We start from the raw sequence: 17,633 nt of genomic DNA, 5'->3' as shown, positions 1-17,633 counted from the left end.
ATGAGGATCTTTAACAAGAACCTTCGCCTGCAGGACATCACCGTCATGTATTTCACCGCCCTGGCCGCTCTGATGGTCATCCTGGTGGCCTCGTACCACGCGCCCGGCAACCCGGTCGACCTGTCCAGCCTCAAACAGAAGCCTCCCAGCCCTCTTCCGTACCTCCCATGCCTTTCCGCGTCCCCCTCGACCCCCGCGGGGAGCTCCAGTTGGCTTGGAACATCAGCTACGCCAACCAGGAGGTTTACATGGAGCTGACGTGGGCAGAGCTCCGGCACGGCGTCGTCCTGGGGATGTCTGACCGCGGAGAGCTGACCAACGCAGACCTGGTGGTGCTGTGGACTCTGGAGACAGCAGCTACTTTGGGTAAGAAACCTGCAAGTATGTCTGCTTTAATGTTTAAACTTTTAGAATTAAAGGTAAAATTTCACACAAAGAGAAAGCTCACAAAGGTGGACTTCTTACTTTTTTTTTTTTTTTGCCAATTCATAAACACACAGGGTCTGGATTTCCCTCTTTCAGCTCTTTGGAGTGTGTGATTGGTGTTTTCGCTCCAGGAGTCAGCGGACGGTTTACCTCATGATATCATTATCAGCCTCTGCTATTGAAATCACTCAAACCGCACCAAATAACTGAGGTTCCCCTGGGAATCATTAGCAGGCATTAGCATATCAAAGTTGAAGCCTTGTGCTTATTAAGATTTTACACTGCTGCTTTTTTTCTTTCTTTTTTTTTTTTTGCCTGAAACAAGGCTTTTGAAAATGAGAATTTTTGTTTTAAATTTGCTGATAACTACTTCTAAAATATAAGAAGTCTTTTTAACTTACCCTTTTTTAATTGAATATCTTATCGTATCTGTAGCATTATGGGAGCTTCTGTTGAACGCATTATTAATCATGGGAGGAAAGCAGGGAGGGTAATAAAAACTGACTGCAGTGAAAACTCATTGCCTTTTTTAAAAAATTGCTCTTGAATTTACTTTGTGTAACATCAGTAACACACACACAAAAAAAAACTATAGGATTGACTTTGGAAATAACTTGTTTAATAGAAAATGAATTTTAAAAAATGGTTCCTGTCTTGATAAGATCATCCGGGGTATTTATTATATAAACAACTGCAAAAACCTTCAATTGGATGGATGGATGGATGGACCTTCAAAAGTAAGAAATTCAAACTGAATTAAACATTTTGTCAGTTCCTTGCTTTTTTCCTTGGCTTCTACTTTCAACTTGGGGAACAGTCAGGCAGTGCACTCAGCACCTTTTTATAACCACTCTTCGGAAATGAAAAGAACAAATACAATACGCCTTGAACAAAGGCAATTACTGTCACTCACAAACAGATAAAGGAAGCTTTAGTTATACACATACTGCGCAGATTCTCCATGCATTTCACATGATTTGTGTAATCCACCATTCACGCATCAGTTCGATGGCGTGCTGGGAAAAAAACCTTGGTTTTTCGATGTCTTGCCCAATGACACTACCAGTACATTTGTACTACCTATGGCACAGCTCCTTGAACCGTGTACTTTTGAAGCAATATTTTTTTCTTCTTCCACGAAACTCTCCATGCTCAGCATCCTGTGCTTTACCATAATAGCGTGTCACTCTTGTCAGATATTCACTGTAAACTCCTTTCCACCTCTATTTCTCAACTACTTTCATTATTTTTGCAATCAGCAGGGAAAATCACCACAAAGGTCACTGCTGCGCAACAGTTATACCACCACACACACACTGCACACAACGTCACACCCACACACTGCAATAAATGCAAAGACAGAAGTGGAAAAATGAGTAAAAGTCAACTTAACCATCATCCTGCAGACTCACAGCCCAACATCACCAAATCAAGCTACAATGACTTCTAACAGATTTTTTTGTCTCTGGTCAAATCATCAAACATTAGTACACTCATCTTCATCATCATCTTCATCAATACACTGCATTAATGTGGTGATGTGTCCATTCCTTTATACAACCACAAATCTGCATCAGAGTAAATCAACAATAACTTATCTGAAACAACTAAACTGATTAAAAATTAAAGGTTTGACACAATAGGGCTGAAGTGCTGCTGGTTTGGGAGTGTACAGTTTCTCTGTGTTTAACTGTGACAGGCTGGCTCAGGAGCAGAATATCAACAGGAATATTACTGAAGAATCTTTTAAAATATTTATTCATTTATTAAAACCAAAATTTTGTGTTTGTTCATGATTTTAATTTGCAGAGAAACTTTGAGATTTATTTTAATATGAAACATTGGAGCAGAACCACAAACGAATGATATTTAACTGAAAAGACATCTTTTTTTGATGTACATTGCCTATTAATCATGTGCCGTTACACAGATTAAGCATAAACTGTTTTGTAGCTGTCACTGTATTGATAAGAAGCTGCTTTCAATATTAATATGAAATATAATTCTATTGTGATGAATTCTTACAAACATTTAACCATGACAATTCACGGTTCTAAGTGTACTCATGTAAATTTAACTAACTTACCAGCCAACAATGAAAAGCAGTTTCCATCTTTGCTCCACAGTTCTTTATTCTCCACGCAGTCAAACTTTAATGAGACGGATTAATCAAAGAAGTGGACAGTTGTTTTTGTGACACTTGTGATGCCTGAAGTTTGAGATTTCCTTTGTTCTGTTTTTTGAATCATGACATGTTTGTTTTAATAATGAATAACTGTCAAAATACATGAAAGACAAATGCCCCCCCCCCCCCCTTTTTTTTTAAGATTTCATAATGAAAATAAATTCTTTTTGACAACTGCTTGGAAATGTCTCTGATTTCCATTTAATAAGTCGTTTTAGTTTATGCTGACTGTTCACTGGTGATAATGTTTTGGCTTCACTTCCTGTAGTTTGGAAGAATGAAATGTTGCACTGCAGCTCTCAACAATAACCTGCAACTCACATTTGTGTATTCTCCGGGTATTTGAACCAGCAACTCTTGTTTTGACTCGGACGAATGTGGCCTTCCATCCCTCATTCAATCATCCGCCGACCAACAGGCCCTGTAGGATCTCTGTTTTGGTTCAGATAAGAAGCGTCAGCGAGCCCTGGAAACACATGCTGTACTAACTCAGAGACGTCAAGATGCAGAGTTTTTTTTTCCACAAACGGGACGCCGCTCTGTATATCAGCCATCTGCAACACAGACTGCTTCTGTTCAGTCGTCGATCCGTAAAGGTCAAACACAGCCTGTAACTCGTAACTCACATAACACATATCGCCCACAATTCTTTTGGATTTTTTTTTTTTTCTTTTTTGTATATTTTGTGTTCTCATTTCTTTTTTCATTTATTTTTGAATCGCTGCCTTCCATATCTTCACAGTTGCAGAACAGTTATATAAGAGGGACAGAGAGAGAGAGAGAGAGAGAGAGAGAGACAGAAATAAAGAGAGATCTTAGGTGCTATTCTGGACAGGTATGAATGTGAGAAACATGAAAGAAGACTGAGCAGTGGCGAAGCCTTCTGGCGCAGCATAAGAATATCTTGTACATTGGGTTGGGAAGGTTTCACAGCGTAAACTGCAGCTGCTTATTTCCAACTGTGTTGTTTTCCCATCTATTCACAGACGTAGGTGAGAATTACCGATAATAAATCCTAAGATACCTTACATCAAATATATCTGACATTTATTTAAATAATTTCTCCTCCTTGCTCTCCCACCCATGTTACTTTTTTTTTTTTTTTTTTTACAATCAGTCATTAAAAGTTTCAAAAGCTTTCACGGTGTACCTTCTCCCTCAGGATGCCTGAGTGACAGTGACGGCCACGTATCGCTGGACAGCCAACAGGACTACGAGCTGATTGAAGCCAAGCAGAAAGCCGGGGGCTTCCACCTGCTGTTCAAGAGACCGTTCAGTACCTGCGATCCCAGAGACTACCTGATCGAGGTGTGAAAAATCCTTTTCTCATCTCAGAGTGTGAAGATGGAACAAAATTGTTTTGCGTAGCTTGGTAATACCAGCATTCAGGCTCTCCACCGCTGGCTCTATCTTCGAAGTGAACATGCTTTGACATGAACCGAGTGGTCCTTTCGAGGCGAAAGGTTTTGCTCTCGCTTCATTTCCAACTGATCAAGATGTTGACAACACTTCCTAAATAATCAGGGAATAAAGGATAGTTCAAACCTTTATTTGCTGTGTAAACTACGATTTCAACTAGGTAAACGAAAGCTCAAAAGTCTGTCTCTTTAGCTCAAGTCCTGAAGGCAGGATGTCCTGTTTCACTATTTGGAAAACATGTACAAACACGGCTGCACCAGCGTTGGACAGACGACCCCTCGGTGTCTCCACTTGACCTTTACAGCTTGTGTGGAATCAAAACGTGCTGCCCTTCATGTCACAGTGTGGCCTGAAGTCAGAATAATGTCTGTCAGTCCATAACTGGCCGGGATTGACGGGTAGCAGGTGGCGATCATAACGCGAGTGGACGGCAGGAAGAAGGAGTTTGTGAGGGGAGGAGTGACCATGTCTGTGTGGGATTCGGGGGCGCATTCTGTCTTTTTCCTCTTATAAAAAGCAGCGCGGCAGCTTATTAAAGACACCTCAAGGTTTCATGGGCAAACAAAGTGCTCTGAAAGTTGGAATGATCAGCGCTGCTCCCTCTGAAGCACTTATTGCTATGATTATGGTTTCCATGGTGCTGCATTAGGTTTCTAAGTTGCAGGCACAAAACCAACACTCATCACTATGGCAACATAATAAAAAGTTATCTTTCTATTTGATTTTTAAGGCATTTCAGCCAAATAGCTTCTCGGGAGAAACAACTCGACCTCAACCAAGTGAGCTTAAGAGTGTAATGAGAAGATTACTGGATGAAGATGATTGTGAGAGAGTCTTCTGGCGACTTACTGGCTGTCTGTGCAGAGAGACTCTCATTGTGGGAGTTCAGCAGGTCATTCATCAAACCAGCAATGGAGCCTGCAGATGGTGCCTAAAAGAAGAGGCGAGAAGTCAGGAAAGATTCAATGCAAAGATCAAAAAAACACAGGGGTTGGCAACGGATGTGGTGGAGGAATGGATTAGTGACAGAACGATGGGATGGGTTTGAATCGCAAAGAAAGGAAGGCGATGAAAAGATGAATGAGGCTCTGGTTTGGTAGTGATGCAGGATGGAGAATAATGAATGAAGTAAGGGGAGTGTAAATGTGGAAAAGAGATGAATCGATGGCAAGATGTGCATGAATGGATGAAAACGCGTGGGTAAGGACGAAAGTGGGAAGAATGGGATAAATCAGGGCTGCAGAGGAGGGGTAACAAACACCTTTTTTTTTTTTTTTTTTTGATTTGTGTGTGATTTAGGAAGGAACCATCCACATCATCTACGGGTTCCTGAACCAACCGCTGGCCTCACTGGAGCAGCTCAACCTGTCCAAGATCCACACAGGAGTACAGCGAGTTCTGATGCTGCGTCCCGACACGCCATCGCCTTCTCTGCCTCCAGATGTGCAGACGCTAGACGTCGTCTCACCAAATGTCGTTATACCAAACCAGGAAACCACCTACTGGTGCTTCATCCACAAGCTGCCTGAAAACATGCCCAAGAACCACATTGTTATGGTATGAAAGCCTCTTTAAAGCAAAATGCTTTTATAGGGTCTATTTACACATAACAGAGTGGGTGGTTTCAGATGGAGACTGTGCACGGAGAGCATTTATTGCTCTTTATTTACCAGCTAGGGCCAAACAAAGCATCAGCTCGCTTAGTCATGGCTACACTGAAGAAACACATCACAAGTGTCAACAGCAGGACATTTTTTTCTTTGACACGCATGCCTCAGGTGGCAGGGCTGCCTAACATAAATAGTGACGGATAAAACATCTCCTGTGCTCTTCCCCTCTCTGCCTGTGTCAGTATGAGTCAGTGATAACGCCAGGTAACGAGGCCATCGTGCATCACATCGAGGTTTTCGAATGCGCCCCGGATATTCGCGACGTCCCCCAGTACAGCGGCTCCTGTGAAGACAAGATGAAGCCGGGCAAGCTCAACTACTGCCGCCACGTGCTCGCCGCTTGGGCGATGGGAGCCGAGGTATAATGAGAAACACACACGCCGTCACTTCTGACAATTATTCTGACATAGCGCGAAGTTTTCTGAATATTTAGGTCCCTGACCTACCTCTCAACTCTGCAGAAAACTCTCATCCGGAATGGCTCGAGTTCTGAAATGCACGAAAGATTGAGCACAGAGACTGACTTTGGGCCAGTTATTGTGACTATTACGAGAAGTAAACAAAAACTCCCACGTGAGGAATGCACATGCCTGAAACTGCAGACATAAAAGAGAGTAAAGATGATCCCACACACAGCACATGTCTAATAAGGAGTGTGGAGACAGTCTGCATGTGGGAAGCACTCTAAAACACATTAACTTGCCATCCTGGAAGCACAAATACACAAATGAAAACCACATTTCCATATTATTATTAGCTACCATGAAGGACCTTCATGTTCTTTAACAAAATAAACAAATCTTTGGTGTTTTACAACTTGAGGAAATTACACTTCACAAGTGATCACTGCATTCAACTTTACAGCTGGTGGGAAGCAAATATTAGCTTTTTTACAACAGATTCTGTCATGTTAGAACAAGAGTTCTTCCAGTCATCAGGGGCCAGAGGAGTAGTCGGCAGATGGAAAACCTCAGCTATGAACAACAAACATGACACTAATCGCTTCTTGCAATAGTTACATGACCACTGATTCCTTCTGTTAATTATTTGAGGTTAATTAAACAAAAATATTTGAAACTGCAGATTCAAAATATAGCAGCACTCAAGCTGAAGCCAGGCTCAATTTGAAGTTAAAGAAATTTACATCACACTGAGGGTTTACAAAAGTCTGCAAAGTGTCCAGAAAGGCAAGATTGATATCTTTTTTGGAAACATTTCTTTTTGGCAGAAAAGAAAATGTTGAGTATGTTTTAACACTTTGGCTCTAACACTGTAAAATCCCAATAAAAGTATCAGATTCAATGCTCTAATTCAAATATTTGCTCTAAATATGGATACACATATATATTAGCTGCCTGTTCGATTCCTTTGGATCTGCTTTGAGTTTGCTGGTATTCCAGCTTTACCTCCTGCTGCTTCCGAGGAACCATCGCTGCAGTCACTCAGTGCAAAAGCATGTGCCTGAAAATGTCCCTGCTTCCTTTTATTAAACAAGTCTACCCACTGTTGTCAGTCATTTGTGAGACAAATGCCGCGCCACGCCGAGGAACAACAGCCACCAACCAGCCGGCGGAGAGCGTGCGAGTAAGCCGGCAGCCTGCTAGCCACATAAAGCAAAAAGGACAGGGAACGGTGCGGCTGTCACCATATTTCTCTGCACTACTCCCCACTGTATCACAGCCAGCCTGGCCCCTCTCCGATTGGATTATCTGCCAGCCTAACAAAAACAAGCAGGATGCCTTCTGTGAGCTGCGAGCTGTGAAGACAAGATTAGGTGGGAAATATTCAGGCCTCTTTCATCACCTCTTAATAGTGTTGTTTCTTTCTCTTCGGCACCACGTTTGAAGAGAAACGTGGACGCGCAAAAAAAAAAAAAAAAAAAAAAACACGAGGCGAGCAGAGTGAAGGAAGTTGGGAGAGGAGTGAAAGGATAATGCATGACACTGTCAGGATGCGAAGAGAGGACAGCGCTGGGAAATGAGGGTGTGTGTGTGTGTGTGTGTGTGTGTGTCCTTTGGTGTGTCTGGGGATTTTACTGTTGCGACATGAAAATAAGAACAGATAAAACAAGTATTTCTTTCATTGAAAAACCATGTATCAACAGGCGTGCTTTTAGATGAGGTTCTCTTGAGAATAAGGAAAGGTAGTGACAATAAATTCAGATTAAATTAAAAAAAAAAAAAAAAAATCCTGGGTAATAGTGCCTGCAGGTTTGGCGATCATGCATCTTGCACTGCAATGAGTCAAAGATATTTTTCTTTTGGGCTACAAAAAAGCAAGACTGTTCTCATCTTCTCAGGGGAAACATCCATGTGAGAGTACAACCTTTGTCTGTGTAGAAATAATCAATATGTGGTTGTGAGCCAACTCATGGAGCCACATGAGACCTCAGACACATTTTGAAGGCTCTAAAAAGGAACTGCTGATGCAATCTGTGAGCTGATGCTCAGTTTTCTGCAAAATAATCAATTTGTCGCAGCTATGAATTTCAGATTCACTGCTTCACATATTTGGGAGCGTCTGTTTATCTTCAGGAGAAATCATAATCTTTCAAATGTAGGCAGTAAGTGGGATAAGCTTGATGTGTGTAAATGACTCCTTAGAAATGAGACTTTTCCAAGAGGATGATGGGTAGACTTTTGCCTAACAGCAAGAACATCCTTGATTTGAGTCCAGACTTAGTGGGTTTTATTGTGCGGCGATCATATTTTCCCGCTGTGCATGTTGGGGTTTTTCCCTGCTGCTCCTCCCACAGCGAGAAAACATTCATAAGAAGTTAAGTGGTGGCTCTGATTTGACTGGAGGTCTGAATGTGAATCTTTGCAGTTGTGATTTGTGAGGCAGTTTATGACGCTGGACTGAAATTTGAAGACATCCTATAAAATCATCCAATGAAATCAAACAGCTGTCAAGTGTCCAAAAATGGCAAAAAGACATGCATTTCTTTAATCATTTCTTTTGACAGGAAAGCTAATGTGTAACAATCCCGTTGAAGGATGGTCTGACACTTTAACTGTTTTAGGATTTGTTGACAATCCCAAAAGCAAAGTCAGAGCCGGCTGCAAAACACAAAAGCACCGTATATAACTCCTCAATATACACCTTCAGTAGCTCACAGTAATATCTGGGAACGTCAACAGCCTTAAACTGGCTAAAGCTAAAAGAGAACAAGACCCTAAAAGAGCATATAAAATTAAATTGGCCATAAAACAAACTATAAACTGATTTGAACTTGCAGCATGTCTTGTGCCTTATCGGAGTGTTGCTAATTAATTTTACCTGTTTCCCCGTTATTCTTCAATTAAAGGCCATAAGACATGAATAAAAGCACTTCCCAATAAAACAGGAATTAAATTCGAAATTGTCTTAAAAGCACTAAAAAGCAAGAATAACAACAACGAAAGTTAACACGTTTTGAAAGGGTGAAAGTATTAGTTATTTACAAAATATTCTTTTTCCTGACTTCCTCTAGGAATATATTAGGTACGGGTGATCCAACACTGTAAAAACCCACTTCAACTGTTTCATTTACATGTAGATGTTTCCTTCGCTGAACTGTTGCTACCATTTCTGATATGTGTGAGAAGAAATAATCCATGCATGCTGGTGTTTGCAGGCTTTTTACTATCCTCCCGACGCTGGCCTGGCCATGGGAGGACCCGGTTCTTCAAGGTTTCTTCGCCTGGAAGTGCATTACCATAACCCTCTCCTTATATCTGGTACATTCAGGCTTGAGCCCGACGTTTACCCAGACACTCTGTCTCTGTCTCTTTCGCTTTCTTACGCACACACGAGCAGCGTGGTTCTCCATATCTCTCCCCCTCGGAGCCCCGGGCTTATCTTAAACTGAGCGATTCATTTAAAATGATACAGTTCCAACTTTTGATCTCGCTTTTACAAGTCAGTACATGCTTCGCCTTCCTTCTCCTGATCTGACCTTACAATACACACACGTCTCAGTTACAGCTTGTCTCCATTTTGATCTCTTTTTTAAGATGTTGATTTGGCCTCCAAGTAGTTTCATGTACTCTTGTTGCCTTCTGTCAGAAAACTAACCATTCAGAGACCTAAAAATTGAGTGAAGTGAAAAGTTATGATAGAGGTCGAAATGTGAAGTTTAATATAAACCAAAATGTTTTGCTTCTTGAGACACCAGGTCCGGTTATTTGCGTGACTTCCACTTTTCTTTGGCCTGAGAATTGGCAGCACTGCCTTACACTTGGATTGAAGAATACATTTATTTAATGTGCTTTTTTCTGGTCTGCTGGAGAAGCGGCTTTAATCACTGAGAGAGGGAGAGAGATTCTACACATCCCCCTTCGCCTTGATGAAAATAATTCAGCAGAAGAGGGGATATGACAACTGGAAGGGGCAGGGTTAGATCCCACCCCATCTCCACAGGCAAGCTGCACCCTGATGATGTCCTTTTGGCCACACTGGCCTCTTATTTTATTTGTATTACTCTATAATTTGCTACAATGTGGCCTTTAGCATGGAAGTCAATCTTAGGGTTCATGGTTAATTGCAAGAATTCCAACTATTCTGTGCAGAAAGTTCACTACATGGCGGTCAAACCAAACCCTGAGCTTATAAATTAAATAAAGTCACAATAAATATCTCAGGCCTTACCAGCTTCATCCATAAAACATCCAGATGCAGCAGGGCGTCTTCGCAGGCGTCCATGCGCCGAGGCAAACAGTTTGGCAGCTCCTCTCGCCAGCAGCGTGCCACACCTGCACACTGATCCTCCCAGTGAGGCTCCACCTGCACACCAGGTGACACACCGACCATGCTCAGCCTGCTAGTGCCCTCTTGTGCCTTCCTCCAGTCCAGTGACTGGCACCACTCTGAGAAATTTTAGAAAGAACAAAGGAAGGCCAATGCATTTGAAAAAAAAACCTCAACAGTTATGCAACTGGAAATTCGCTGGCTTGAATCCCTCTGCCGCTAGGGCACCACTGTGGGTTGAATCAAACATCAAAAGTCCCCGGAGGAAAGCAGCCATGAGCGATCACCGCTGAGCATCTTGAGTGTAATAGCACTGTTTTTTCACCAGTAATACCATTTCTTATTATTGTTGTTCACTGTTATCGTTTCTATACTACGAAAGATTGGGAATGCATTGCCATGTGCGCCGACCAGATGGACGGATTACACGTTCATCAAACCTGTGAAAAAAAAAAAAATATCCAGTGCTGTTATAAACCTCACACCTATATTTTTCCCATCATTCCCCCTGCTTGCTCTAGGTGACAAGTAATACATATAATAAATGAATAATTCCTTCATTTATCTATATTTCATAGTGTGGCAGAGTGCTCAGTGAATTTGGCTATTGCACAGTGAGTAGTAAACCTACCGAATGCTCAATACATCAATGATTCAGTATTTTTCACACAGGCCGGCGCGACTCATCTGGGATACGACTGCACTACACGCCCAGTCTGAGGCGATACGACGCCGGGATCATGGAGCTGGGCCTTGTTTATACTCCTATAATGGCTATTCCACCCAAGCAACAGACCTTCTACCTGAGTGGATACTGCACAGCCAAGTGTACCCAGACTGTATGTGGAGAGAGAGAAAAAAAAACATATTGACTGCACTATTTATGGTTGAAATGTTAATAACACAAGGTCAATATTCCAGCTGACATGCCTCTGTCCCTGTAGACCTCTTAGTTGGAGCCTGACCTGAAGGTTTGTTTCTCTGTCTGACTATTTGTGTATCCAGGCTCTGCCTCCAGGAGGAATCTATATATTTGCGTCCCAGCTGCACACCCACCTGGCTGGCCGCGGGGTGAGGACAGTTTTGGTGCGGTCAGACAGGGAGGTGGAGGTGGTACAGGAAGACCAGCACTTCAGCACACATTATCAGGTGAGAGAGAGGCTCAGCTTATACTCTGAGGAACTCCACTTTATAAGATGCATCTTAAATTAGACTGCCTAAAAGTGAGTTTTACCTCATTTCTGCTTGAGCCGGTTCCTTCTGGGACTAAGATCCTTTATATATCTGTGAAACTCTAAGTGTTTACACTCGCTGTCTTTAAATTTTGTCTCATGAGAGGCGGTCTTTAATCTTGTGACACCTAGAAACACAAAGAAAGCTGGGATTATGTCGTGTGTTCAACGGTAAAAGCATAAGGTGGGCAGAAAGCCAGCGGTATCACAGTTCAGTTCCTTAAAGTGTATAGAATAAGGAATCTATCATTTCTATAGAGAAGAAAACTGCAGGGTTAGTGTGATCTTCACAGTTGACACACTGAAGGTAGTTTTAATAGGAATCAAACTGGAATATTCTTTGTTTAGTTTTAAGACAACAGTGGAAGTCTGAGATGCAGAAAGTGTGTTTTAGTGCAAATTTATTGTTTCTTGCACGATGTTCTCACGGGGTTTCTAAATCTCAAGAAATAGCATTAAAAAAAATGTGTGCATACTAATATTGCTCTTACTTCCCGGGAGCTTATACATCTCTGAAAGAAGCTTATTTTCACATGATTAGCGTCACCCTTTCTTTAACACAGCTTTGAGACATTAAACACAACCGGGTCTAAATCAACAGGAGTTCTAGGTGCATTATTTTAGAGAACAGAGAACAGTGTTTGTTAGGGTGAAATAATTGTTCCTCGCAAGATTTTATAAATGGATTGGCTCACATGCACATCACTGTGAATTACCAGGTGGCAACACAACACAGACGGTGAGTTTGGTAACAAAGGAGTCAGGCGCTCTCCAGAACTTTCAAGGTCTTTTATGATGCACGGTCCTGAGTTGTTCCACGAATTTTGAGCTCATCAAACACACAGAACACAGAAGTCTCCGAGCCTCACAGAGCGCCACACACTCAAAAACGTATTGACTGTCAGCTCGACATCGAAACTGACAAACTACAGCATTAACGTTGTTGAGAGACAGCAGTCGACATCTGTTGTGCCTAATTTATGCTCAATAACCTGAGGCAAGCGGTCTGACACACACACACACACACACACACACACACACACACGGGGAGCAGGACATCTGCTGACTGTCTGATAAAATCTCCAGCTGCTGTTTATATGCGGGCTAATCTGAGTGTACCTGAGTTGTGTTGCTTTCAAACCCTGCAGACTCATTAGGTCTATGAAGTCTTTATCAAAAACACAAACCTAATGGACCCTTTGATGCACAAAGGCAGTGAATATAAAAACTCAGAGGTAAAAGAATAAAAAGCAACCGCCGTTATCTTGGTGCACTTGAAATAAATGCACTGTGTGTATCCAATTACTGCACAAATCCAGATAATAGAGAATGACATTGTGAAACGGAACAGGACATTCTTTTATGAAAACCTCAAAGAAAAAACTCTTCAGTTCAAATAACTGAATTACTAACTTTTTCATCTCAACATGTATTTTCTTGTGAAACAAGAACATAAATACCTCATATATACATGCCTCCTGCATCACTTATATTTACTTTAATGTGCTGTGTTTATCTTCTTTTTTTAACAGACAATCCGAGTCTTGAGGAAAATGGTGAATGTTCTACCTGTAAGTACAAAATGATGGCATTGGCTGCAACATGTAATACCAAAAGCAAGGTCTGCAATTTGCTTTAGATCTCCACTGTGATGATTGCAACAGTCAGACGAGAAATGAGAATGAGGTTTACGATTCTGCAAGCTCAGCTGAGAAGGCTACGTCTGAATGGTGGTGCCCCAGATGCATTTTCACGTCTTCTCTCTGCAGTTAAAGTATTGAATCGGCATGCTTCACCGCAGCGTTGGGTGTTTAAACAAAGGGGAAATAGGGACAGGCTGCAAAAATCAGTGCTGCTGTGATAGAAAATTCCTGGGGGACAGGCCCGACAACAGCAGCTGAGCTCCACAAAGCAACGTTCTTGTTAGCAGCAAACTGGCCACTGGCTCTCTTACGTAATTATTTCTCTTTCAGTAACCTTATTGTCCGTGCTCTTTGCTAAATGGTGGACTGCTGGCGTTTTGTTTTGGGTTTTTTTTCTTCTCAATCCTGCAGGGTGACGTCCTGATAACAAAGTGTACTTTTAACACAGAAGATAGGAGCAAGCCTACAGTGGTGAGCAGATTACTGTCATCAAACTTCACTTTGATCGCCTCTCAATAACCTTGAATGAAACTTTAATCTTAATCCTTCAAGCTCACCACACTTCTTTCGTCCTTTGATATCTGCAATTGATTTTCGTATTACATTTTTAAAATTCTCTCTCATCTCTGCTCGTTGGTCTTCTACCTCAGGGAGGCTTTGGCATCATGGAGGAAATGTGTGTTAACTACATTCACTATTACCCCCGTACTCAGCTGGAGCTGTGCAAGAGCCACGTTGATCCTGGATATCTGCAGAAGTACTTTAACTTCATTAACAGGTGAAGCATGCACGAGCCTTCTCTCCCCCACAAGTCATTACCTCGCTCCTCTCCTCCTTCGCCCTCTTCCCCATTTAGCATCTGCTTCTCCATCTCACGTGTGACTAAGCAGTTTTCAGCATCTCTCCTCCTCCTCCTCCTCCTCCTCCTCCTCCTCCTCCTCACTCTGTCCTTCAGCCCCTCTGGGACCTCAGTGGTGATTGCTTTTGTTTAAGCTTGAAGAGCCTCGTCGTTTCAAAGTGAAACTCTGTTCTAACAGACTTTTTTTTTTTTTCCAATCTCCTCCTCCTCCTCCTCCTCTTCCTCCTCCTCCCTCCTTCCTCCAGGTTTCATGGAAATGACCAGTGTGTGTGTGGCGAGGTTGACGTGACAGAGCAATACTCTCAGCTACAGTGGGATCCATTCACCGGAGAGGTGCTGGACTCCCTTTATAACACGGCTCCCATCTCAATGCACTGCAATCAGTCGACTGCACGTCTCTTTCCTGTAAGTTGCTGTAGTCTCACACACACACACACACACACACACACACACACACACACACACACACACACACACACACACACACACACATACCTATATATACAGTAGTCGACCAAGCCACCAATTAAACCCGTTCAAAGGGAGACATGAGTCGGACCAGCGAGTCAGACCGGCTGAACAGACAGCTTGTTAACTTGCAATATAAACACAGACACGTCATGTTTGGATCAGAGTGAATAAATCAATTACAAACTGCACAGAGGCCTTGATCAAGCTTTTCTCTCAGAAAATACGACTTTCGCTGGTGCACAGCGTCAGCTGTGTGCAAGTGCAAATCAAATTCAGAAACATAAAACAGAGTTCAGTGTTTTAGTGAATGCATAATGAGCGCAGCTATGGAGAGTGCTGGATAATAAGCACCCAGCACTGCAATAAATATTCACTTACTTTTCATCCATTCATCCATGATCCACACGCGTTTCGTCCAGTTCAGGGTCACGAGGTGCTGGAGCCCATCTCATGTGCAAGGGCAGGGTGCGCCACATATTCCAACCTGCAGTTAAATTGGATGCATGTTTTGTGGATGTTGGAATAAATTTGCATCCAGTAATGCAGCTGTAATCAATTACATTCGGAAGTCCTGCATACAACACAACCCCGGTCTTAGTATGAACAGCAAAATGTGGTTATGTGATCAAAGTATCAAATGAAAACAGATTTTGTATTTTTTAAGCCTGATATTAACATTGTATCATTTCTGAATTTGAAAACAGAAGCTGCCAAATAAAAAAAGTAGACTATAAAGTCACTGTAGGTTTTTGTCAGGTGGGATGAAAAATGTATCAAACGGAAATTCTTTTGATAACTACAAGTACTACAAGTGTAGCAAAGCACAGTCCGTGATTAAATGTAAGAAGGTTGCATCTCCTTTGAAAAACAAGCATTTTATCTTTTTCTAGTCTCAAGTTTTCATCTTCTAATTATGTTTATGAAAATACCTGAATGTTCTCACTTGCTCACTTACTTTGTGTAACTATGAGGAGAGGATTCTACCATCCATTTTGATTTCTGGGCTGCACAGCTGTGCAGAGGTTTGCACTTTTACCTCACTGTGAGAAGATTCCAGTCTGAGTCTGGGTTCGGCGTCCTTCCAGAAAGCATTTTGCACATTTTCTCTTTGTGCGTCTAAGTGACCGACTAACCGGTCATTCAACAATGTGCTTTTATGGATGTTAAAATCAACCACAGTAGCTCATCATTTATTAATAAAACGATGTGGATTCCACTAATGATCGCATTAAGGAAAGCCATAATATTTTCAATATTATTTTTCTGGGGAAACACGATGAGCCAAAAACCAAAAAAAAAAAAAAAAACCTTCCCCTCATTCAGCACTGATGTTTATCTCCTCGCAGTTTTTTTTTTTTTTCCTTTGAGCTGCCAGCACTCTGTATAAAAAGCAGTGGATGCTGTTTGGCACATTGCAGGGGGATGATGAGCAATGCAGCAATTGCTGGCAGAAGCTTGTGCAATAAATCTGAGTTTTATGAAGCAAAATGATGGGATTCAACATGAGGCGAACATGTGCGGCTGAACAAAGTGACTGGGAGCCTGAGTAAACAGCTGAGAGCCTCACAGCAGGCCACAACTCTCAACTCTACACACACGAGTAAGACGTTTCTCAGTGCATCGTGGTGCAAACAGCGTAAACTTGTGTCAACAGTTTCAGCACAATAGGCATTCCTCAACTTGCAGGGAAATGAGGTGCATCAGCTTGTGCTCGGCTCACACGGTGCTGCTTGCTGGTTTCCTTATTTTTGAGTCTCAGACAAGGAAACTAGACTAACCACCACCGAGCACAAACCTTTCTCCACTCTCGAAAGCCGTACCCCGCAGTCCGAAACACACACAAAGAAAAGCAGTTGAGCGTTCCATTTAGGAGCGACACACTGCGCAGCGACAATCGTTGCCAGTGCTTCAGTAAAAGCCAGTGGCTGAAGGCAGATGGTCATTTTGAGGAGTTTTGGGCCACATGACGCTCCAGATGTGAGGAGTGTAATTTATCTGTTTCCACAGGGCGAGTGGGACAAGCAGCCTCTCCCGGCGGTCACCTCTGTCCTGGAAAAACCTCGCTACCCCTGCGAGGGAGGCACAACTCCCACCAGCTGATCTCCTCCACCCCGAGTCGGAGCCCCAGTGAGGATTTTTAACCATTTATTTCAAACTCGGTGGTGTTCTCTATTCGATGTGATGATATACTTAAACAAACCGCTGTCTGTGCTGTATTTCTAACTTTACTGAGATCTAATGGGTGATAGTTATGATCCAACCAAACCTTTTGTTTCTGTGTTTAACTGGTTAAATTCTAGCATTATGCAGAGGTGGCAATCAGCAGCAACTGTACTTCAGAAGAGTTTTTAGATATTTGTACTTGAGTATTTTTGACGCTGTTCTTGTACTCCGTACATGCTTGTGTTCAGTTCTACAATATCAATTCAGAGTTGCATTGAAAGGATCAAAGCATCTGATAATCAACTTTCATCAACAACGGTTTCTAAATTTAGAAAATAGTGTTATCTCTAACTCAAAACTACGATCAATGAGCTGTGTTATTTCTGATGATTAAGTTGTTCTGTTTAGGTAATTCTGTGTATTGTCTGTGCAGATGTTCGCACATGTGTGTTTAAATTGACCCCATCAACCCCAAACAGTACTTTGGAGGGTGATACTGCCATCCTTTGTTGTTTTTTTTTTTTTAACCTTTTACTCAAGTGAAGCTGTAGCGTCAGTACTTTTATTAGAATTTGTTTCTTAAAAATATCTGTACTTCTACTGGGGTAAACAGCGTGAGTACTTCTGCCACTGATGGCATTGTGTGCTTTGATGATTATCTTCAGGCTGTGAAAGAAAGTGTCTAATTTAATCTAATTTACAACAAGATGTTTTACTCCAGTCTGCTGTATAGCGCCATTTCTCCAGGGTCAGATAATCCAGTGTGACATGCTCTGTTTTTATAAGGCTGAAATCATCTGAAATGCATTCAGAAATCATGTAAATGTGGAAAATATC

General features: G+C 42.0%; 1 protein-coding gene across 1 annotated transcript; it reads left to right on the top strand.

The window, feature by feature from the left end:
* LOC115383490 (dopamine beta-hydroxylase-like) lies at positions 1-16,733 on the top strand. The gene is given in 14 exon segments (XM_030085680.1): positions 1-106; positions 142-339; positions 342-381; positions 3,784-3,919; positions 5,330-5,587; positions 5,883-6,059; positions 9,317-9,419; positions 11,101-11,267; positions 11,434-11,577; positions 13,193-13,231; positions 13,715-13,774; positions 13,954-14,081; positions 14,408-14,567; positions 16,641-16,733. Coding segments are annotated over 14 exon segments (1,809 nt in total).
* Positions 16,734-17,633: the final 900 nt, after the last annotated feature.

The sequence above is a fragment of the Salarias fasciatus genome, assembly GCF_902148845.1.
Source record: "Salarias fasciatus chromosome 7 unlocalized genomic scaffold, fSalaFa1.1 super_scaffold_4, whole genome shotgun sequence".
NCBI classification, from domain to species: domain Eukaryota; kingdom Metazoa; phylum Chordata; class Actinopteri; order Blenniiformes; family Blenniidae; genus Salarias; species Salarias fasciatus.
Note: the sequence above shows the minus strand (reverse complement) of the source record. Positions and strands in the feature narration are given on the sequence as shown.